The sequence below is a fragment of the Panthera leo genome, chromosome D2, assembly GCF_018350215.1.
Source record: "Panthera leo isolate Ple1 chromosome D2, P.leo_Ple1_pat1.1, whole genome shotgun sequence".
NCBI lineage: Eukaryota > Metazoa > Chordata > Mammalia > Carnivora > Felidae > Panthera > Panthera leo.
In genome coordinates, this window is record NC_056689.1 from 5,754,634 (window position 1) to 5,779,232 (window position 24,599).

Sequence of the window (24,599 nt, forward strand, 5' to 3'; positions counted from 1 at the left end):
CTCCAGGCTCTGAGCTGGCAGCACAGAGCCCGACGAGGGGCTTGAACCAACGAACCCTGAGATCATGACCCAAGCCAAAGCCAGACGCTCAATCGACTGAGTCACCCAAGAGCCCCTTAAAAATTTGTTTGAAAATTTTTTAAAAGCATCTGTCAAGACCTAATGATGTCCTTTTGATGGCAATCTGAATATAAGTGGAATTTGAAGACAGGTCACCCCTTGAAAAACAATGTTCAGCAGAGAAATAATCACCTCGGTATAGAATTTAAGAATTCTAGAGTGACAAAATAGTGAGCACTGGGAATTGAGTTACAAGATGTAGAAGCGACATCCTTTTGGTAAACAGGCACGAAATTGCGTGAAGCCAACGTGCCTTCAGTGGTGTCAACATCCACTAAGTAAGCTCAGTATCTCCTTCATTAGCCTTGACCCAAACACTTAAGGCTGGCTACTCCTCCAAGGAGAGGACCAAGCGGGGGAGGATGCGTCACTTCTCCCGATGAAGATATTTCGATTTTGAGATTACTCAACGAACAGCGAGGGCTATCATAGGCAGTCATTCCAAGACCAAAAAAGGCTAGAAACACCACCCTTCAATCAAACATCTGGCCAAACTTAATGTGCTTTTATAAATGTACTTAATAATTAAAAACCAAGGGAGGTGTTTGGAGATGGGTTTCAAGAAATTGGAGCAGGTAGACTGATAACAGGGGTAACGGACAGATCTGTAAAACAGAGGAAAAGAGACCTACTGGTTCTCCAAAGCCTGGCTGGGGAGCGCCCCATCTGGTGGTGCTTTGGCAGATGTGAGCACCTGCTAACAGGATTTATCAGCTGCTAGCTTGCGCTACGTTATAGCACATCAAACACACGGATGACATAACGTGACACCAACCGTGTCTACTCTTTTCTTGCAGGTGGAAGTCAGTGTGAACGCCTCGGGAGAAGAAAAAGAAGTATCCCATTCCTTTCGTTTCCAAAGGAGCCTTACCCAGCTCACCACGTACAAAAAACAAAAGCTAAATAATGTAACTTAACATGTTCTGATATTTATTTAGTGACGTTACGCATTGCAGTCGAGTCTTGTAGGCAGATGCTGAGCAATCTTGCCTCACTTGAACATCTTTAATCACTTTTTATTATACTAGGGGATTTGCATGTGGGTTGTCATTCTTCCTAATGTAATTTTCTTATTGTTTATTTAAGAATCCATATACTGAGTGAGGCTCGTACAGCTCAGCTACGAAGCAATCTAATTACTTCCAAGTTCTGGTACACAGGCGCCTACTGCAAATGAGTTCTGTCTAACCATCTTCGGGGAGAGATTTGTTATTCAAAACAAGAAAATCCTCAAGGCAGGAACGTCGTTGTCCACTAATCCTGTGAATAATTCCAAGCGGTTTCTTTCCAATCATTGGAACTCCAAAGGAGATGTTCCAAAGTTTATCAATGCAACCATGGTCAACCAAGAATATAGAGAGGATTTTATACACTGTATAAACACATTGTATTTTCTACTATATTTTTTCCCTTTGTGCGTGTAGACATATCACAACTAACATCTAATTGGGGCTAATAACATGGCTAAAAGGTGCCTCTATATTAAGGAAGTTGATTTCACTGTCAGCCTTGCGTAAAAGGCAGGTATGAGATTTTCTATTTGTCTAAGCAAACTGTTGGCCCTATTCCTTAACAACATGGGACGGCATTAAGTTCAACTTCCCTAATATCCAAGGTTTCTGATTTTGCATCCACTTACTAAGACTGCTGGTACATACTCCACTTTGCTGTTCAATAGTAATTGTCTCCATATTTAAAAGAAAGCAGCCAGATGCCTGGTCAAGCTGGGGGAATTCCTAACAGGACAGCCGCAGACCGAAGTGCTTCCAGTAAGGGAAAGGCAGACTATGGCTTTCTGTACCAAGTAAAGAATTACAGCCATAGTAATTCAGAGTTGAAAAGCATTCGTTTATACAGTCGATGTAGGGGACCTAAGCTTAATCAGCATATCCCTAACTCTCCAGGGTTAATTCACAGAGGTTTTCAATTGTAAGCAGTGAGTCTCACATGGGGGCTGATAGGTGAGCAATAAAAATCCTTTGAAATAGAGCGTACATTCAAACGGAGAGTCAATTAGAAGCAGTATGTCATTTCTCTTTGAGGGTCCAGAGGAGATGGCCTTCCGATAAAGACAATGGTCAAGCGATCACCATCTCCTATGCAGAGGTTGCATTTAGGGCCCAGGCAAAAAGGTCCCGGCTTGGCACCCGGTTATTCCTATAAATAAGCATCAACAAGGCAAGTCCAGGGGGAAATCACATTACAGACCTCTGTCCGAGCCATGACCTACCTCGAGTAAAGGTTTTCTATCATTAGCAAGTGCAGTCGGCTCAGCCATCAGCGTGCTTCCGACCTTATCATTCCACGCATCAACAAGATTTTCAGACTCAAACAGAATAAGATGAAAACACAGCCTAGGCATCTAATTATGTTACAGCTACACCTCCTCGATTTTCATAGGTCAAAGTCTCGTTTATCAATGTGCTTAGATTATTGGTTTTCCAAATTAACTCACTAGCAAGAGGAGGGAAGGAAACCTTTAAAGCTTCAAAACTTCAGCGTACACATGAGAACCTTAGCACGGTGCCCGCACTGTTTAAGATCTCGCAAAGGAGAAATTAGAAAGAAAGACGTTTGTCCACGGAAGCCATTCTCCATGGAAAGAATACCCCGCACAAAGGTACCAACACAGAAAAGATTCCAGGAACCTTAGAAATCTGTTTCTCAAGTTATGAGATAATTGCAGTGGTTCTCCTGGGACAGAAAGCCATCCTAACAATCGCTATTTATTGATTTCATATTTTCTTTCTGGCACAAAATCAGCACTTGACGTATATCGCCTCATTTGAGCCTCACCACAAGCAACGAAATCTGCCTTATTGTTCCTATTTTACGAACGTGGAAACTTTGCTAAAGCCCAAAGGGATTCGGCATTCAACCCACCCAGGCCAACACAAAGGCCGTGCCCCCACCTCCAAGGCCACGTTGTAGGGAGGGGGTTGGGGAGGCTGCAGCCACCGCCCAGGGAGGTCAAAGTCTGTGCCGTAACCAGATGCCTCTTTCAGAAAAGTTGGAGAGGAATGGAATTAACTTGGTACCTAGGGGCAGAGTAGATGCAAGGAGGAAAAGACTGGAAGCCACGGTCTCTGGCCCAAGGAGAGTCCCAAGGGGGTTGAGTCCAGCCAGTGGCATCCCGTGTGTGGAGCTGGTGATGGAGCCCATGGGCACCAAACCCCATGACTCATCCAGGTGGGTTTTGTCCTGCTTCAGAGTGTGTGCCTCCCTAGATATCAAAGTTGGGTCTACTGTCCTTGCCTTCTGTCCCTATGCCACCATCTGCGGAGGTGAGGAGAGTCGGTACTGAAGAAAACTGAACGTGGGGCGGGATGAGGTCAGAAGGGAAGGAGGAAAATCATTCCACCTGTTGTCACCTTATTTAACACACCTGCCATTAAGGTTTTCCAGAGATTTCTATGACCTCTTTAACAGTTCTTGTGAAGCACAAAATGGAAAAAGCTAATTGCCCCTTCAAGTTAGGAAGATGAGCTCAAAAGGAATGGTTTTTCTAGGATATAGAACTTTGTTTTTCCTTCTTTGTCTTAAAACAGGTCGTTAAATGTGAACAAGTGTCTGCAATTCACAGGAACATGATGTTTTATACTCACAATGTGCTAAGGTATTTGAAAATCATTTCAAGGCTTCTTTTCAAATACTAGGCAGAAAAAAAGAGAAAAGTAATACATTAAAATAAAATGTGAAAAAGAAAATATTAGCATTAACAGGAAAAAAACAAATGAGCCTTTAATTATTAACGAATTCCAAAGTTGTTGCTATTTCTCTGCAAATAGGAGGTGCCGACGGAATTATGCCGATGGTGAGTTACCTGGGATATAAAATTCCAAGGAAATCCATAATAAGGAATGCGTTACTCCACGTGCATTTAAAATTATGTATTCTACGGAACCAAAGAGTCTGAATAGTCAAACAGCCCTACGCTATACAAATATTCAAAGCTCGTCCATTTTTCTTTTCCTTTATATCATCCCTTTATTTCAGACTGATTTTTTTTCAAAAGCAGATTAAATCCATTATGTAGGAGTTTTACTAAGTGCCACATACATGAGGCACTGTAGGCATGTTTGTTACCTCGATTGGTTTCCTTTATTTGTAAACGCACCCTCGTGCTTGGACACTAGGCAGCCCTTCCCTCTTTCCTCCAGTCTCCTGTGTACCGAGCCAAGAGCTACAGAGACGATGTCCACAATCGTTTTCTCATCTTTAAGAGCTCTTTCCAACATCTGGATACACCAGGTTTTGGCCTCCATGAGAAATAACCAAACCAATTTTTTCCATACAAGTTATTGCTTTTTAAATTTTTTAAATGTTTAATTTATTTTTGAGAGAGACAGAGACAAAGCATGAGCAAGGGAGGGGCAGAAAGAGGGAGACACAGAATCCGAAGCAGGCTCCAGGCTCCGAGCTGTCAGCACAGAGCCCGATGCGGGGCTTGAACGCACAGACCACAAGATCATGGCCTGAGCCGAAGTCGGGCGCTTAACTGACTGAGCCACCCAGGTGCCCCCAAAACTATTGTTTAAATAAAAATTTGCTTTTATGTTTATGTTTCTTAATAAGCATTCTGAACTCTGCCTTTTGTCATCCTTTTTGACTGTCCATTTAATTAAAAAATGTTAAGACCTCAAATTCTATTTACCAATCTCCCCATATTATCAATAACCCTTATTAATACCTTCCGATCAATATTCTCTATGTTCTAAACATTCTGTTGTGAAAAAGAAAAGGTTTTTTATGGGCTTTGACACCCCACTGACTCAAAGCCAGGGCTCCTAGCTACTCCATGGCGGTCAAACCTTTAAGGCTCTTAGCCACAGGCTTTGTTATCAACATCTGCAGCTTTTCTTTTAGGTCCCAAGAAGGCGATCCGAGCAGAAATACCATCATTCTACTCCAAAAGATGATGTCTGAACTGTACAAGTGCTGTGGAGAATATACGGTGCATGGAGTTTTCATTCCAAGCCGAAATGATAAGCCTAGTGTGACGAGCAAGTTATACTTGTGAAGCACCTACGTGGATGGACACTCCTTCCTGGTCGAAGAAAGCACAGGAATACCGTAACTAGGTATCCACCATGGGAGGACTTCAGAAGAACACCTTTTGAAAACGAAGATTCTATCCGAAGGTAGCTTATCTGATTGTGGGTGTCCTTGTACCAAGTTCATCTTGAAATTTGAAAACTGGGGGCGCCTGGGTGGCTCAGTCGGTTAAGCGTCCGACTTCAGCTCAGGTCACGATCTCACGGTCCGCGAGTTCGAGCCCCACATCGGGCTCTGGGCTGATGCCTCAGAGCCTGGAAGCCTGCTTCTGATTCTGTGCCTCCCTCTCTCTCTGCCCCTCCCCCGTTCATGCTCTGTCTCTCTCTGTCTCAAAAATAAATAAATGTTAAAAAAAAATTAAAAAAAAAAAAAAGAAATTCGAAAACTGTCCTGAGCAGTGTACCACATGGATGAACACAGGTTTCCAAACAACAAGAGCAACTTGGAATCAGTTCATAGGAGAAGAAGTCCAACTCTGCTCCCCCAAATACCACAAATCTATATGCCTTCCTAGCTCATCCGGAAGAGAAACCCAGTGCCCATGTAACAAACGCTCTGAGACGTTAACGCCGCGGCTGTAAATAAAGACAACTTGCCAGTATTCATCTTTTTTTTTGCAAGGCTTCTGCTGAGCAATTAAAATCAATCAACACAATTATTCCATGAATTTTAAGCTATGGGTGAGTGACTCCACTCAGTAAAGCATGTAAGTCCTGAAACAGAATGCCAGAACAGCATTGCAAAAAGTGCGGAAAAAACGAAGATTCAAATGCTGCGTCTTCAAGTTGAAGCTGTGCCAACTCCACCAGCAGGTCAGTATTAGAGTTGAACATAAATGTAAGAAGACCTAATTCTCTCCCACGACCCATTTCGTCAGCTCTGTTAACAAAGAGCATGCCTAACAACTTCTAACTCAACGTATTCGTGAAACACGAATACAAAGTATTAATATTCAAGTGATCAGGTCGCATGGACCAAGAAGAATAGTGCACATCAAGAGCAGGAAAGAAACCACTGTTTAATGGCAAATGATGAACAGAAAAACACTGGCAAACAAGGATTGGAAGAAGGGGCCCAAGAATTGTGCACAGGACTGAAAGGCTCAAAGAGAAAATGGAAACGAAATGCGGCCACCTTGACCCACAAGAAAACCTTAAGAACAACAGAAGCACGTACCAATTGTCAACAAATAAACCACGTTCAGAACTGGCCCGTGCGTGAAACGGGAACAGGCTGTTCCTACCTTTGAGGACATCCAGGAAGGAAAAGAAGACAGTGCAACATGTTCACAGTATTCTTTCTGGGTAGAGGGTTTTAATGGCTTTGTTAAGAAATCTTTACATGTAGGGGTGCCTGGGTGGCTTAGTCGGTGGAGCATCTGACTTCGGCTCAGGTCATGATCACGCGGTTTGTGAGTTTGAGACCCACATTGGGCTCTATGCTGACAGCATATGTCTATGCCGACAGCTCGGAGCCTGGAGCCTGCTTCGGATTCTGTGTCTCCCTTTCTCTCTGCCCCTCCCCTGCTCATGCTCTCTCTCTGTCTCTCAAAAATAAATAAGTGTTTAAAAAAATTAAAAAAAAAAAGAAATCTTTACATCTACGTATTTTCTCAACATGTTTACGATCAGAAAAATATTTTTAAAAATTGTAAAGACACGTTAAATTCATTCAAGGAAGTATTAGGGAAAACGTCAGTACAGAAAAATAGTCCTGCTGTGTTTACAGTTATTTACTATTGTTCTTGGCCTGAACCATTCTGGCTGAAAAACCGGAAGTACAAGTAGGAGACAGAGAATCAGTAAATAAAAGATCACAGCTCTCATTCAGGACTTTCTTTTCCTGCCTTTTCAAATCTAAGACTCTTAATGTGCCCTGATCCGTTTTTAAAAGGCCTCCAAACATCTACAGCTCATTTCTGTGTTTATTAATCCTCAAACATTATAAGGATAGACAAAGGGAGGGATGCTTGAGACCTCAGGTCTCTCCCTATCTCAAATTTGAGCTTCAGGAGACGTTGAGTATTTCAGAAACTCTATTTTATAGATCTCGATGGTCTTAGAACTCTATGTATTACATTTTGAACTGTACATAGTTTGGGCCCTTTCACATTGCTGAGAATCCATATGTATGTATGTATGTATGTGTGTATATATATATATACACACACATATATGCATATATATATACATGTGTATATATATACATATACATATATACACGTATACATATATGTACATACGTATATGTGTGTGTGTGTGTGTGTTAGCTCACTTTGTTTTGTGTTATGCTCAAGCTTCATGGATAACTGTGATCGCATGTTCTTCTGTGGTACATTCCATCGAAATTGCTAGAATTCTGCCTCAAAGTAGTCAATGACAGTGAAAGGCGATAAATATGAACAATTCCCAGAACTCAGGGTAACTCTAACTTTAGGGAAACCAGGAATTGCTAAATTCAAATACAGATGAAAGGCCAAGGTTTTGGCCAGGAAGTAAGGAGGCTGAACGTGTTTGGGTGGGAGAGAGTGGGGTAGACAATGGATTTCAACCATAACTGCGGCCATCACCACCGTATTTATCCAGAAAGAACATGGTAAATATAGAAAAGATAATGTTTTTTCCTGAGGCAATCAAAGGGGCCAAACTAATTGTACACCAGAAGTCTTGAGTTTTCAGGCTGCACCTTAAGATACAAATTATAGGTGTCATTTGCCTGAAATCTTGCTTTGGAAAATAATTGCCATTTTAAAGGCACGTCCACTAGCTATCTATTGTTAATCTGTCTAAGGCCTTGATGCAGTAGGCACCCATTCAGGGCCATGCACACTTACCACCAACACACACATTTCTCATGGAAGTCTTGAGAATTCAGCCCAGGAGGGACGTGAGAACAAGATGGCTTCAGACAGCACAGATATTCCTTCCTTCCGCCAGGTCCAAAGGCACACGTCCAAGCAAAAGCGTAATCCCATCACCGCCCCCTACACCCTTACCCAAACTTTGGTTTTGATGTTGGGGCTTCTTACACCACTTCTTTCAAAGTGTACATCTGCACCAATGTTTCTGGGTAATAGTGGCAAAAGGAGGTCTCTGTCCGGATGTGGGATCTCTCCAGGGGCGTCAGCCTTGGGAATGTGGCCTGTTCCCTTTCCTCCACTGCTCTACCTGTGGGGTATCAAGCTATGCCCTGGGCTCCCCAGGGGTACTTCCCAGGTTCTTCAGATAATGAAGGCCCCAACTAGTACATAATCCTTTCCTGCTTTTGTAGTTTTAGCTGTAAAGTGAACAGGGGCAGAAGATCAGTTAGTGCTTACTGAATGCACCGCGTGCTAGTTTCCTGCACTAAGCCATTTGCAGAGAGCCCCTTGTTTCGTCTTCGCCATAATGATCAGGTAGGTCCTTACCAATTTAAAGGTAAAAGAACTGAGGCCCAGGGAGGATTCACAGCCATTAAATTATTTTCCGACGGGCACAGAGCGAGAGGCCGAGAATCTGAACCCAGGCAACGGGATTCCAGATCCTGTACTCTGAACTAGTCTACTCGTTAATTCTGGCCTAGGTCGGTGTCTGTGGGCATCCGCCCATGCCAGCCCAGAGCCATCTCCTGCCCCCTCAAAATTCCTCTATTTCTCTGTCTCTGGTTTGCGTGGGATTCCTTATAACCTACCTTTATCCACTCTCTCCAACTAGGTTCTCAACACTTAAATGGTAGGGACACGCCCTCTCTTGGGTGATGCTCTCTGGTGTCTATCAGTGCCTCAAGAATTTGATACGAGTCTCAGAAATTCCAGATAAGTGATGATATAGATCTGAAGTGGGATCTTCGCCTACCAATTGCCAAGAACAAAGTTTCAGGCAATGGAGTTCAGAGTCTTCCTGGCAAACGCCAAGGAGGGGGTAGAGCTTAGCAATGTACCTGTGTGACCTGAAGGAAGTGAATGAAGCCTTCTAAGGCTCAGCTGCCTCATCAGTGCAGTCCCGCCATGGCTCCCTATGGTAGGGGGCCATCGTGAAGGTTAGAGATCATGCTCACAGCCTGTGTAAGTGCACGGAGATGGGTTATTAAAAATTACTACCACTCAGACACACCATGTACCCTCGGATTCAACTAGAGCAGTGTTTTTCACGCTGTGTTATTTGAACAACAACCACAGAATCGCCAGAGAAGTGTTGAAAACAGGGAGACACGTAAGACGACATCAGGAATAAGGGGGTTCAGAGCAGCTAGATGGGGTCCCTGGAGGCTGCTCCCCCATCCGTAACCAACAAAAGCCGCTCTTAACAAACTTCACACACAAAAGCGCTCCGTGAGATTTTGCTTTGGAAATAAACACAGAATTCAGTTGTGAAGATACTTTGCAGAACACTGATCGATCCCAGTCAGGAAACTACAGACAACAATGCTTTCGAGTCAACAGTGAGAGGAATTACGAGGGCATAAAATGTGGATTATTAGTAAAGCAGACTGTCCTTTAGAGAGAAGGAGTAAGAGAATGGCTTAGGTACAGAACACACAGTCTAGCTTCTTAAGCTACCATCATTTCTCAGCCCTCTCATCCCTGCCTTTCTGAGCAGTTGACACTAATTTTCTACCATCTACTGCCACATTTACAGTAAAAATAATTCTCTAAGACTCGTGCAGAAAGGAGGAGCTGGCTAGCTTCCTCACCAGCAACCTGCAGCACACCAGAACTCAGATCTCCACCCGTCTTAATTCTAATCATCGCCCTCCCCCCAATTCCTTCTCAAGGACTCTAATACATGGATGCCTTTTTATCCTCTCATTTTAGATGCCAAGAGATCTGCAATCCATCTAGGACTGCTGGGTCCCTCACCGTAAATTAGATCAATGACCGCCTCCACGGACTATAAAGGACCTCTTCCACTCTTGGTCCAATGGACTAGATTTAACCCAACAGGGAAAAGCATTTAACCCAACAGGGAAAAGCAGGGCACTTATTCAGACATCTCCACGTCAGTTGTTCTCTTCAAAATGCCCATCCATATTGGTTTTCACCTAATCCAAACTATATTCGTGACCGTGAGAAAGAACAACAAAAATCAAATAAAACTTTTTTCTTTGCTCTGTTTTCCTACCAACATCCTAGCCATCAAATTCAATAAATCTAAAAGTTATTCTTGTTAACAACATAGCCCAGCAGTCCATGATTTTTTAATTTTTTCCTTCCCTCTCAACCTGTTTCTCTTTTAATTTTGCTTCTCACTCTTCTTCAAAAGAATATGTTAATAATCTGCACAATGCTGGCAGTCAGCCAACAATGCTGTGTTTCACTCTAAAAGAAAAATGCAACTTTTCTTAAATATCTCTGCTCAACAGCAACAAAATAGTAGAGAAAAGCATATCCAGAAGAACAGTAATTATTATTAGTGTCTGCAAATTTCCTTTGAATTCTTCAATGTTGACATTTGAATGCAGGGAAGAGTGTTATCTGAATACAAATTAAGCACCTCTAGGGTATAGATCAGTGGTCCTCAAACTCTGGATGCTTCACAATCACCTGGAGAACTTGCTTTACACAGATTGCTGCGACCCGCCCCGAAGATTTCTGAATGGATAGAAATGCAAAATCTCCAGCATCTTCTAACAAGTGCCCGGAGGACGCTGATGCTGTCGTAGTCACCACGGTTTGATAAACACTATAATGATCATTTGAAGTTCCCTAATCAAGAGTCTACACTTGTGTGGGGGTAGTAGCCACGTTACAGACTCATTTCAAGGTCTACACATTTGAGGGAAGGGAGGGAGGGTTGTCTATAGTAAGTGTTTCCAACGCTTCTACGTCAATTTGTATCAGACGGTTTGTAAATGATTGTGGACTCCACGATCTTGGCCTCCACTTTGTCACCCGGGAAATTAGGGACAACCTCTGTCACCTACTCGATTGGGATATTTTGAGGATCACATCAGATAATGCCCAGGGAACAGGCTGTAAATTATAAAGCACTGTTACCATGGGTACTTAGAAATGTATCCAGTCCACAAAGGACGTCCCAGAAGAAGAGCGGGCTCTCAGATTTGCCAATGAATTGCTGAGATTGTGTTTCCTCTGGGGGAAACAAAAGTAAAACATGCGTATCACGGCTCAATTTTTTTTTTCTTGTACCTTAATCGATCTGTTACATCACAAAAAATAACATTAAAAAGTCCTTTGTTCGGTGTTTCTTAGTTGCTGTTTCAACTTCTGTAACTCCTACTTTTAAGAAATTCATTGACTAATATATTCCGTAAAAGAAACGTGTAGCTACTGAGTGATGTCTCAGATGTTGAACCATAAAGTTTCATTATATCAGACAATCAAGTGTCTCAGTATACTGCAAAAGCTAGATCCCCAAATTGGTACAGATTGCTTGTTATGTGTCTCGAAGGCTTTAAGCTTATGACCCTCTCCTCATTATATCTCAGGATTCATCCTTTCCTAACAGATGTACTTAATGTAGGTCCATATGTTACCATCTAAAAATTTTAAAAACCCACAATGGCAACATGCTGTGTAACTTTTTTGTGGAGATGAAGCCTAAGGTCAATAGAAGTGGTCCTACAGATACACTTGTGTTTAAATGCAAAATGAGCCACTGTGGACGAAATGTAAGAGCCTGTGACAGCAGGAGAGCAACGCAGTGTCATAGTCACGGACCTCCTTCTGACTACACAGCTAGGGGACAGGGAATGAGTCGCTTAAACTCAGTTGTCTCAGCAATAAAATGAGGGTGCCACCACACCATGCCCGAAAGCCCTACGTTTAGAGCATCACTCTGAGCCCTCAGATGTCCTCTGCTCTCTTCCTTATTCCCGTTGAACAGCCATCGCAATCCATGGACAGGAATGTTTCATTTTCTAGAAAAATAATGACATAATATACAGTACTGACCTACGTTACTACCTCGCTTTTTCTTCAATCATCTGATTAAATACTAAATTATCATAGTAGTATAGTAGTATAGTAAATTCTCTCTTAGACAATTCTTAAATAAATTAAGATTCAATATACTAAACCTGCTGCAAACTTTACACCATGTGGGAGCATTTTTTGGACATTACTTGCTTGTTTGTTTTTTTAATATTTACTTACTCATTGAGAGAAAAAGAGAGAGAAGCAGAGAGAGAGGGAGAGGTAGAGAGAGGGAGAGGTAGAGAGAGGGAGAGGTAGAGAGAGGGAGAGGTAGAGAGAGGGAGAGGTAGAGAGAGAGAGAGAGGTAGAGAGAGACGCAGAGAGAGAATCCAAAGCAGGCTCCGTGCCAAGCCTTGATCCATCAAAGTCATCTCCATACTCACAACCAAGAGATCAAGACCTGAGCCGAAATCAAGAGTCAGATGCTTAACCGACCGAGCCCCCCAGGCGCCCTATGGACTACATTAATTTAAAAATTTTAATGTAATCTCTGCACTCAACATGGGGCTTGACCTTATGACCCTGAGATCAAGAGCCACACGCCCCACCAACCGTGCCTACCAGGCACCCCTGCGTGGTTGTTTCTTATGATGCAGGTCTTTGCGGAAAATTCTGCAAGCTTGAAGAAGCTGCTAAAAAAGCAATCAGCCTTCCTTGCCCATTGTTACATTTGCCATTAAGTTATCTGTGATCCTTAAAAAATAATATCCCATCAGTTAAAGGCTGACTATTCCCTAGGTACAGGGAACACTCAAGGTGCTCGATTCACTAAAAGAGGGAGGGCGAGAGTCCTTAATCTAGTCACAAGAAGGAATTAAGTAATATTGCCCTCCTTGGACCCTAAGAGATGCTCCCTTTCTCCCCCAAGAAGCATCGCTAATATACGCCTGTCTATCAAGCCCAATCAATACCGAACTCCAATCTCTTTTTGGAAGTAAATATAAATCAAATAAATTCTGACTATAACAATTCCCATCAAGACTAAAAAAAAAACAAAAAAACAAAAAAACAAAACAAAACCCTTCATCTCGTAAAAGAAACACATGGGAGTTTACAGTTTTCCTCTTCTCCGAAATTCACTTCCATTTCACTTCAACAATAGAGAAAGGAGATCCAACAGCTTTTGCACGTGCATTCATTCAGGTGAGTCTGCTATGTGGCATCACTGGTACCTAGTGAGTTGATTCCTTTAATCAAGAAATTTATTTCTCAGGAATTACATAGTTGGATTTATGTTACTAATTTCACAGCATTCTGTAAGAGACAAATGTGATCTGTGAAAGAAAGAAAGAAAGAAAGAAAGAAAGAAAGAAAGAAAGAAAGAAAGAAAGAAAGAAAGAAAGAAAGAAAAGAAAAGAACAGGAAAAGAAAAGAAAAGAAAAGAAAAAGAAAAGATTTTCCTAAACAGAATAGTGGCTAACTCACTAAACAATGTACCTGCTTCCCCAAGATGCTGTCGTAACACTGTTTCGCTGTCCAGGATGAGGATTCCTGGGAGGTTCCTGGACTGTTCCTTCTGTGATCAGGGCCATATTTCTAGTCATCTGTAGCCTAAATTTACTTTGTTGCTTCTCCCCCTTCAGGATGGTTAGTAGCAGGCATGCATTAGACTAGGAGGATGCAAAGCTTGCATGTTTTTAATTGGCCTCTGGAAGGCAGAACAGAGCCATTCTCATTTAGCATACTTCTCTCCTCCGCTTTTGTTCTATGGAGCAGGGAGTCCAACAGTCCAGGACTGCTGCTGCTCATTAAAACCCCAAGTAATAACCGCCTAGACGACAGCGGTGGGTACTCACAGGCTATGTCCCTTCATCTCCTCACGTGGATGTACCTCTACCCTCAGTGATGCTTTTTGGAACTCGACAACGGTGTTTTCCTAACAAGTGTCTAATTGCTCACTTCTTGATTCAATCACCTTCCTAGGTAAGGTTACAGCCACTAGAAGAGCTTTCTCTAGGATTCCCTTGGATTAATGAAATTGGCATTCATTTCTTTTGTTCCTTTACCAATAAAAGGCACTGTTGACCTTGTAAGTATCACATTTATAGTACAGAGAGGTATCTGAACAAACAATGTTGGTCAATTTCTTTCGCATTCTTTAGAATTTTTGTTTGTTTGTTTTGACAGTAGGCAGATTTTTCTGAGTCAGGTTGAATAATAGGTCTGAAACCAAGCTACGTGGGAATGTACAAACCACCTTACTGCCTAGACTCAATTTTCAGAACAAGAATAAACCGAAAAATCCAACCCTTTTCACTGTGTTCTTAAAATGTCTATGACATCTTGCAATATCTTAATGAGTCCACTCCCCCAGTACAAATATCCTAGGAAAGCTTCTGTAAACCTGAAAGTATTCAAAAGCTAAGGCAGAAAGATATTTTTAGCAGATGTTACTAAAGTCACCGATTTGTTAGATTTCTTGTAGGATGTTTAGGCTCTTTTGTGATAATACTCAAGTATTTTAATGCTGAGGAATTTTTAAATACTTGTTATACATAATCTAAGGAAAAAATAATTACTCAGATACTTTGCCCAAGTCAATTCATAAAAAAGCCTCACACCCCCATAGACCAATTTTGCAGGTAACTTTCCACGGTTATCAACTTACCCTAGTGTTGAGAGGTTTTCCTACAAAGAGAGACCTTTTATTCTTGGATTATATTGCAGTCTACCTGGATGAGAGTGTTTGAATAAATCAGTGCCTAAGGTTTGGGGATTTGTGAACAGGACACTCAAAATAGGAGGAAGAGACTTAAATTTAGTATCTTCAGGCAAAAATACCCCAATTCATCTAGAACTGAATTTGGGAGCAAAGAGCCATAGAAGTCAAACCTCAAAAAAAAAATCACTATGTAGTTATGAGAAATGGTTGTGGGAAATCCAGGTAAAACAGGATAATACCATAAATGTCCTTGCAAATTCACACAAAGGGCAAGTGTCACCGAATCCCTTTCTCGTTGTAAATGAAATGCTTTGTCCATTCTATTTTTAGGTTTCCATTAACTTCAAGTTTCCATTTGTGTGTGTGTGTGTGTGTGTGTGTGTGTGTGTGTGTGATTTTAAAGAACCTTGGGCAAAGAAGCAAGGTAAGAGGCCCAGACTGAGTATCAATGGATATTGCTTTAGCTGTGAGGGAAGTGAAAAGTGAAATCATGACCAGAAATGACACTTTAGGAAGACAAGACAATAACATGCTTCCAGGTATGGGCACCGAGGAAGCAAGGGTTACTGAAGGATGTATTAGAAGTCCCTAACCTTTGTGGGGTTTGAAAATGGACAGTAAAACTCTTTTGTCTCCACAACCCCAAAATATTTAGATAAAGATGTCAAGTTCAACCGCCATTGGAGACAGTGCTTGGTGTTGTGGAAATCAAATGTAACAATTGATTTTTTTTCCTCCCCGGGGCATCTGGACTGTTTGTGATAGGATGGACGGTCCAAGTGGCCGTGTTCCTATCACAGATAACAGGGAAAACTTGAGGGTGTTTAAGCCACGAATGACCTCAAGACATCCATTACATTTGTTTCCAACAAAATGTTAATTTTATGTATTTTGATATGTTCATTCCTCAAGGGGGAAAAAACATCAATGGTGCTGTTTTACAAGACAGGAATGGACTCTGAATGTAGATTTCCTGCACTATACTCTCAGGTTGTCTATGTCCTTGTGGTTTCAATCTTTTAAAGAGTTATTCTTGGTGCTATCAGACCCCTCTCCTGGTGTTACCGTAATAACCAGTAGTATACGTTTATTTTCTGAGGCATGTTAATTGATTTCTCCCAAATGAAAAACAAGGAGCTTGTTTCAAACCATCATGGCACTTCTTTTGGTTGAAACACTACGAACAAGCTTATCGTATTTTATAGCATCTATCCATTTTGAGCTTTAAAAAGAAAACAACTTTTTTGGTACCGTAAGTAAAAAAAAAAAAAAAAAAAGCCCACAGGTAATAGAATCCTATTTGTTAGCGGGAAGTCACTGGGATTTATTTATTCATGGCCTGATACAATTTCAAAAAAAAAGTGCTCTTTTGAACAAGAAATGACTCATGTACATGGAGGAACTCTTGACTGTCACCTAGGATTTAGTTACCACTGTGAGATTAAAAATGCATTAAAATGCTAGGCAGCTTTCAGGCTGACCTAGGGAGAAAGATAGGAGAAAGAGATCAGGAAACAAAATAGGTGATGTCGACACAAAGGGGGTCACATCCCACAGAAGTGAGAAAGAAAGAGGCATGGATAGGCAAGCTACTGAGTAGGTCGAGGGAAGTCCTGAGAGGTAGACTGTCACACCCAGGTGGATGAATCCATACGCCAAATGGTCATTACTGGCAAAATGGTGGCTAACAAAAGTGGACAAGAGCCAACAAAATCCTGAATCCTGAGAAACGACTGGTTCTAAAAAGCCAGATAAGGCCATTTTGTAATATCACACATGAAGAGTAAGATAACATTGGGGGGTTTCTGTTCTGTAGTCGTTTGGTAAAATTAGCATCCATAATGGAACATAATCAGAATTATAAAGTGATCAGCCTGAAAGTTTAATTTAAACATAAATTTAAAGTGGTACTTAAGGATCATGGTCATAAGTATAATCACCCTGGATAGTGTAAGAGACAGAACAAAAGGTCCTGAATAAGAAATAATCATTATTCACACCTTATAGTTCTTTACACGATACGCAGAATCTCTCGGTAATAGATATTATTCCTCATTCATGCAGAAACCTCTCCATCTATAAACGCAGAGGTAGGTCTACACTCCATCAACCTTAGGCTCTTTTCTCAGTACAACCTCCACATCTTAAGTACGCACTATGAAGAAATATACACACACACATACACACACACACACACACACACGTGTGTGCCTTTTCTGAGTCTGTGTTAAAGAAGATGCTCCATTACTCATTTTCTTTGATGTAGATGTTCTGATTGCCCCAAATGGTTAGAATTGTGATTTGCATTCAACACCCAGTTCCTTCTCAATCAGATATAGGACGTTTTTCAACGGATCAAATAGTAATACAATAGAGGCTATAGCAGATGAACTCCATTTTATAAGAAACTCATCAATTTCATAAAGCAATCATTTTATGAAAAAAAATCTTTGCTATAAAATTTAAATGCACTATTTAGTCTATCTAAAATATTTCTTTAATAATTCAAAGTTTCAAAAGATTAAGCACATGTTATTACCAACTGTTGACCTCTTGGGAATTGGGGTTTTCATTAGAATTAAACGAGCAGTATACAAGGCTAAAATATTTTAAAATGTTCACAGTTCACTATTCATAATTCAGCGAAAGCCTGTTTTGAACAAAATATGTTACTCCTGTCCCTTTTTTGACCTACAAGGAATGTATTTCTCATAAAACGCAGCATGAGAGTATAATCTGTTTCACTTAATAGTGTCATGACTACTCTTCTTTTCTAGTTAAGGCACTTTTTAAACAAGTTAAAGTTGTGGCAGATTCTGTGATGCTTCACTGGGCTTCATTGTTCTTTGAGTCATGCAATTAAATGATCACATAAAATAAAAACATGGTGCGTATCAATCAAAAGAGTTTCGTGCCTTCAAAGATCGAGATAAAACATCATGAGGCAATCATCCTCTAAGGGCCGCAATCGCAACGGAATAAAAAGGCGATTCACTAACAAGACCTACAGGACAATTTCTGGGTTTCTGGCTGGCCGTGCATTCTTGAATTCTTTACAATCCAAGGGTCAGTGCCATATTGTTAGCCGCATGCCATACTTGAGAGAAAAAAAAAAAAAACAGTAAACAAAATAATCAATGTCATCCAGCTGAAACTGATTGATAATTTTTCATTTTGCCAATAGTACTTTTTTTGAAAGATAAGAAAACCTAATCAAACTGACTTGTGATTGCGATGGCCCACAGGATTGTGTACCCAAGAGCATTTCCAACACGAAATACACACATCTGCCTAAAGATGCAATGGACCTTCCATTGTTGCCTTTTGCATTCAGCTCTGTTTGTTACACACTCATTATATCCTGTAGTCAGGAAGGAGTATTTAAAACAACCACCTCCCCCCACTCCCCAACGCCTGCAGCTGCTTCTACCGAGTAATGAGTTGCTAGAGAAATCATATATACACATACATGTAAAATTAGGGAGACAAGTTGCTTTATTGCCCCGATTTAAAATAAGCTCAATCAGTAGAAAAGAAAAATACTATAATATACAGCTTGATGAGCAGCTGAAGACAAGAATATACTCAGACACAATTTTAGAATTCAGGATATATCTCGCTCAATGAGGCTTGAATGAGACGAAGGACATTTCTCCTTTAAATTTTTTCTAACCCAATGAATGAACAAGTGGAATTTATGGGGGAACGTAACCCAGAATAGACAGATACGTAAAAATTCCTTAAGTATCAGCATGCGGCTTCAAGCGAAAAGGTCTTGCTTCTGTTTCATTTATCAAGAGAATCGCATTTTGTAAATCTTAATTTCTAGGAATTTCAGGTTAAAAGAAAATTTTCCACAAGTCAGTGAAACAACTGAAGTCAGGCAGAACTGATTGCTAACCCTCCTTCAGCGGACAGATGTATCAACCCCATTGCAAGGTGAGAATTAAACTATAGATTAACAAAATCACAGAGACTGAATCCGGAAGTACGTCAACCAACATCTCAAAGCTCTAGAGGAAAACGGCGCTGGCAATATTTGCAAAATAAGAAAACAGTCTTACTCTTGACGGTAGCTGTCCGGGTACAGTTGTAAAGAATTGCCAGCTCTCCGAACACCTTTCCTGGACCCATGGTGCACAGCTTCACACCTTCTTTGGTGACTTCCACCTTACCATCTGAAAAGAAGAGACAACGTTACTTTAATTCTCTCCCGTGCATCTCATCTGTTGCATTTGTCATCGGCAAGAAGGAATACCGGGCTCATGTTTAAAACTGCGAGGCAATTACCAGTGAACATCAAGTCTTAGCTCGGAGGCAATGGAGGAACAATAAATCACGTCGGTTAAGAGATGCCACCCTTCTTTAAATTAATCGCTGATAGCACTGTGAGATAAAACGGAAAGCAGGCCTGAAAAAAGGGGACAAAAGAGTAAACGCGTGTTTTTCCCAGTTTTAGAAAACTCTGGTAATTCCGATTTTGATGTCATTTTGAATCTGAGGGTAAAACTGAGAAAGCAGGTACATTTTCTATAGCACGTTTCATACTGGGGAATGCTCATTTGAGTAAGGCACGGCGATTAGGGAAAGGGAGATTGCTTTGACCCTTGGGCACTGTTTAATTGCAGCTCATGGTAGGTTTTCTTTGTAAGCATCTTATCTGACTTGGCCAAGATTGTTTTATCTGTTTCCCGGCCCTGCAACACGGACTATAAGGAAAAACAAACTAACTACGAGGATAAGGGGTCCCTGGGAGTTCTCTGGGCACAAAGAACTGGGACAATGAAATGATAAGAAAGGAAAGACCAGGGACACAAGGACCCTGGATATACAGTGTCGCTTGCAAGTAAGGCAAAATCTATTCATGAGGGAAATGGAAAAAATATACTTTAAAAGGGTGCAGCTAAGTGGACTACAAATTCTATCCCCTCACAAAATTGGGGGGTGGCAGTGGGAAATAAAGTCAACACAATGCATTCTAGACCAATCCCCCCCTTTCTATTTTTCTTCCAAGTTCCTTATCCATAGTCTACAGAAGACAAAGTCTGTGTGGCACTAGCTAGTGCATGGAAGGAAGTAACACCACCAAGTCCTCTCCAAACTTCAGGTCCCCAGGCATTGATTTCATAATTGCCCCCTTAGTGATGCGTTTCTTGTAGTATTTGACTTGTAGAGTTGGGCTTTAAACTCACTCCCTCTTAAAAAAAAATCAACCTACTTTCAACTAAGCAATAACATTTGTAAAATCACAGGTTTCATGTGCTAATTTGCTCAGACACCTATGGGGATAAAATCCTAAATGTCACAAAAAAAATCCTTTTTTTTGTTAAGTTAATCCATGTACCAGTGATGCAGGGTCAACTCTTCAGACAACCTTGTTCTACCCCGAAAACCATTTTCATGCAAATGTTATCGGTGGAGAGAGAATTCTGTGGTAATTAGGATAAAATTTCACATAAAATCTATTCGCTACTCTTGAACCATGTGGGTGCACCTCCTCTGTGTGGAAAGAAGCTATCCGGGATGAACAAGTCCAACATTTCACAAAGTTAGGACATACTCTCTTATGGGGGTCTGGCCACTCGAAATTCAGTCTAGCTTTTGTCATGCCTCACTTCTTGACCGCGGAAAATAAAACTCTGTCTCTTGATAGGTACATCAAAACCAGCCCAGTAAATTTGTATTTTCACAAGCCTCAGATGTCCCTTGCCCATGGCATGTCCCCCCTTCCCTTTCATGGGTAAGCCTATCCTCTCAGGAATCTCATCTGCCACCAGAGAACGAGAAGCAGACTGAGAACTTTATGCAGTTAGGAGGTTTATACGTCATTAGAAGTTAGACCAGGAGTTGAATTCTGGTTCTCTTATCTGTTCCTTATGAGCCTTGTGACTCTGGGCATGGTATTAATTTCTCCATGCCCCAGTTTCTTCATTAAGAAAGTGGATAAAGGAAAAGCACCTATCTCATGGGGCGGTTGACAAAATGACATAATACAGCAGGTTCAATGCTGAGTGCAATGCCCAGCCTATAGAAGACGGTCAATACATGTTAGCTCTTACTATTGGTGTTATTTTCACCATACTCCTTATCTAAAAGGAAGGAGGGCTTATTACAGCATACTGAAACACAATATTCCGTTATCTAGTCCAGAAACCAACCAATATCCCTATAGGTTAGTAGGTTTGGTTTTTTCTTTTTTTTAATGGAGAAAGTAATTGTTTCAGATTTCTCTAGGGGGGTTGAGAACTTCTGGGTTCAAATCGATATCATACTGAATGAAGGACACGGAATTGCAAGAAGTCATGGCGATCTACCTGGCAGAATGCATTCTCTTTATCCTCTTCCCCACTCGGCCATGTACCGCCAACAGTTGACATAGTATTGCTTCAGCAAGGACTGCCTTAGGCTGGAAGCTCCCATAAATGACTTTTTTTTTTAATATAATTTATTGTCAAATTGGCTAACGTACAGCATATACAGTGCACTCTTGGTTTTGGGGGTAGATTCCCATGATTCATCACTTACATACAACACCCAGGGCTCATCCCAACAGGTGCCCTCCTCAATGCCCATCACCCACTTTCCCCTCTCCCCAACCCCCAGTCAACCGTTTGGTCTCTGTATTTAAGAGTCTCTTATGATTGCCTCCCTCTCTCTCCATTTGTAACTAGTTTTTCCCTTCCCTTCCCTCATGGTCTTCTGTTAAGTCTCTCAATATCAACCTATGAGTGAAAACATATGATAGGTCTTTGGCCGACTTACTTCCCTGAGCATAATACCCTCTAGTTCCATCCATGTTGTTGCAAATGGCAGGATTTCATTCTTTCTCATTGCCAAGTAGTATTCCATTGTATATACAAACCACATCTTTATCATTTCATCAGTTGACGGACATTTGGGCTCTTTCCATAATTTGGCTATTGTTGAAAGCGCTGCTATAAACATTGGGGTACATGTGCCCCTATGAATCAGCACTCCTGTATAATTGGATAAATTCATAATAGTGCTATTGCTGGGTCACAGGGTAGTTTTATTTTTGATTTTTTGAGGAACCTCCACACTGTTTTCCAGAGCAGCTGCACCAGTTTTCATTCCCACCAACAGTGCAAGAGGGTTCCCATTTCTCCACATCCTTGCCAACATCTGTTGTTTCCACCGCTGTGAGGTGGTATCTCAATGTGGCTTTGATTTGGATTTCCCTGATGATGAGTGACATTGAGCATCTTTTCATGTGACTGTTGGTCATCTGGATGTCTTCTTTGGAAAAGTGTCTATTCATGTCTTCTGCCCATTTCTTTACTGGATTGTTTGTTTCTGGGTGTTGAGTTTGGTAAGTTCTTTATAGATTTTGGATACTAACCCTTTCTCTGATATGTCATTTTCCAACATCTTTTCCCATTCCATCGCTTGTCTTTTAGGTTTGTTGATTGTTTCCTTTGCACTGCAGAAGCTTTTTATCTTGATAAGATCCCAAAAGTTCATTTTTGCTTTTAATTCCCTTGCCTTTGGAGATGTGTCAAGCAAGAAATTTCTGTGGCTGAGGTCAAAGAGATTGCTAACAACTTTTTTTTAAGTTTATTTATTTTCAGAGTGGGGGGAGGTGCAGAGAGGGAGAGAGAGAATCCCAAGCAGGCTCCACCTTGTCAGAACAGAGCCCGATGGCAGGACTCGATCCCACAAACTGTGAGCCCATGATTTGAGCCAAAGTCAGATGGTGACTGAGCCACCCAGGCACCCCCAAAGTACCAACTTTCCAGTGCATTATAATATTTTCCTGACTTAAAGCTCTAGCTTCAATTGTATTAAGAGAACTAAAAGCAAAATGAACAATATCTAAAGAACTTTCATACATCACTGCTTTTGGACAAATCTACTTCTCTGTTGAGGTTCCAAAGTTGAAAGTCTTCAGTGGAAATAGACCCACAGGAGCAAGACCACTACTAAGATTCCTTCTGGACAGCTTAAGAATTAGGGCTTCTCAACTAATAGAAGACAAGAAACACAGAGCTCTTTCTTTAGCTCAGTGGTTTCTCAAAGAACATCTATGGACCTGTCACATGGAAGCTAATTAATAAAATCCAGAGATTCCCCACTCTGGGAAATTTTACTGTTCCTATACCACAGTGACTACACTGCTACTTAGTGTTGGTGTACCTTCCTTCTCTCAAAAACCATGCTTGTGTAAAACTGATTATGTTTTTCAAGTGTATTTATTTTGAGAGAGAGAAAGAAAGAGAGAGAGAGAGAGCGAGCAGAGGAGGGGCAGACAGGGAGAGAGGGGAGGGAGGGAGAGGGGGAGGGAGGGAGAGAGGGAGAGAGAGAGGGGGAGAGAGGGAGAGAGGGAGAGAGGGAGAGAGGGAGAGAGAAAGAGAGAGAAAGAGAGAGAGAGAGAGAGAGAGAGAGAGAGAGAGAGAGAGAGAGAATACCAAGCAGACACCACATTGTTAGTGCAGAGCCCCATATGGGACTTGAACTCACAAACCTGTGAGATCATGACCTGAGCCAAAACCAAGAGTCATAGTTGGATGCCCAACCAACTGAGCCACCCAGGCACCCCAGCACTTATTGATTTTAACTGATAGTTAATCTTTTAACAGATATGTTTTCTTTGATAGGACCTCCAGAAATCTCACAGTCAGAATTATATACGACTCAGGTCTGAAACGTGTACAAATGCGTTTCTGGTTCCAACTCGTTTTCCTGATTGTTTTCATATTTGCCTAATTTTCTCATGTCTAACTCATTTTTTTAAAGATAGGTACCAACATGCCTACATATTATAGGTATTCACATATATCTGAATAATCAGTGTTGAGAAGAGAAGAGAATATATTCCATATTGATTAGATAGTAAAAAAAAAAAAAAAAAAGGGTAGGGGGGCACCTCTGGCTCAATCAGTTAAGCATCCAGCTTCAGCTGTGGTCATGATCTCACAGTTCATGAGTTCGAGCCCCGCATCTTCATTGGACTCTTCTGTCAGCACACGGCCCGCTTCAGAGGGAGAGGTGTCTCCCTCTCTCTCTGTCCCTCCCCTTCTGTCTCTCTCTCTCTCTCTCTCTCTCAAAAATGAATAAACATTCTAAAAAAAAAAAAAAAAACAAAAGCAAAAAGATTTAGCAAGCGATTTACTGGAACAGATTGTATCTGAGAAACAGAAATCTGGATAGAAAACATCTTTTCCAGGTTAAGTGAAATACTACAGGGTCACTATATTCACAATAGCCATGGAAGTGAGGAATGTGATCACACAGGATAGATGAGAATGGTCCAAAAAGCATTTTTTTAATAAACAGAAAACTCTAAATGGTAAACAGAAACACCATGTTTCTAAAATGTTACTGAGTCACTGTGTGATCACTTTCCCTTCTTCACCCCTGCTGTGTGGATGGAGTAAGTAACCCGGGAGGCGGGACCAACGGGGGCTAAAAACAAAGGTAGGAACACACATGGCCTTAATTAGAGAGTTCTTTCGAAGACCTTTGGAAAGGTCTGGATTTCCAGGAGCCCAGCAACGTAAATTATTGATGTGAACTGTGAATTCGGTTAAGCTCACTCACTATGCCACAGAGCAACCTTCAAGCCAAATGAGAAGTGATTATACACTTACAAATGGATTTCCAAGTACAGAATCTGTGGCCCACTTATGAAAACGAAGAATAAAACCATCACAAGCTTACTGCCATCTACCAGAGAGCCTGGTTCCCACCTAATCGATGTCCTTGGCAAGGATCAGGACCATCCAGGAGCCACTCCCCTACTCTTGTTCTCCCCCCACCTCTTTTTTCCATGCTATGGCTACCTTTGAAGTTTGGCTGAAATTGACCTCCCTTGCATAGAAAGTAGGTAGG

The 24,599-nt window shown here is 41.3% G+C and overlaps 1 protein-coding gene across 3 annotated transcripts in view; it reads right to left on the bottom strand.

Moving 5' to 3' along the window:
- The window catches only part of PRKG1 (protein kinase cGMP-dependent 1), a 1,249,639-nt gene that overhangs the window by 773,129 nt on the left and 451,911 nt on the right, over positions 1-24,599 (bottom strand). For all 3 annotated transcript variants that reach the window (XM_042907726.1, XM_042907722.1, XM_042907723.1), the window contains exon 3: positions 18,815-18,928. In XM_042907726.1, the coding sequence (XP_042763660.1) occupies positions 18,815-18,928 (114 nt within the window). The remainder of the gene's footprint in view (positions 1-18,814; positions 18,929-24,599) is intronic.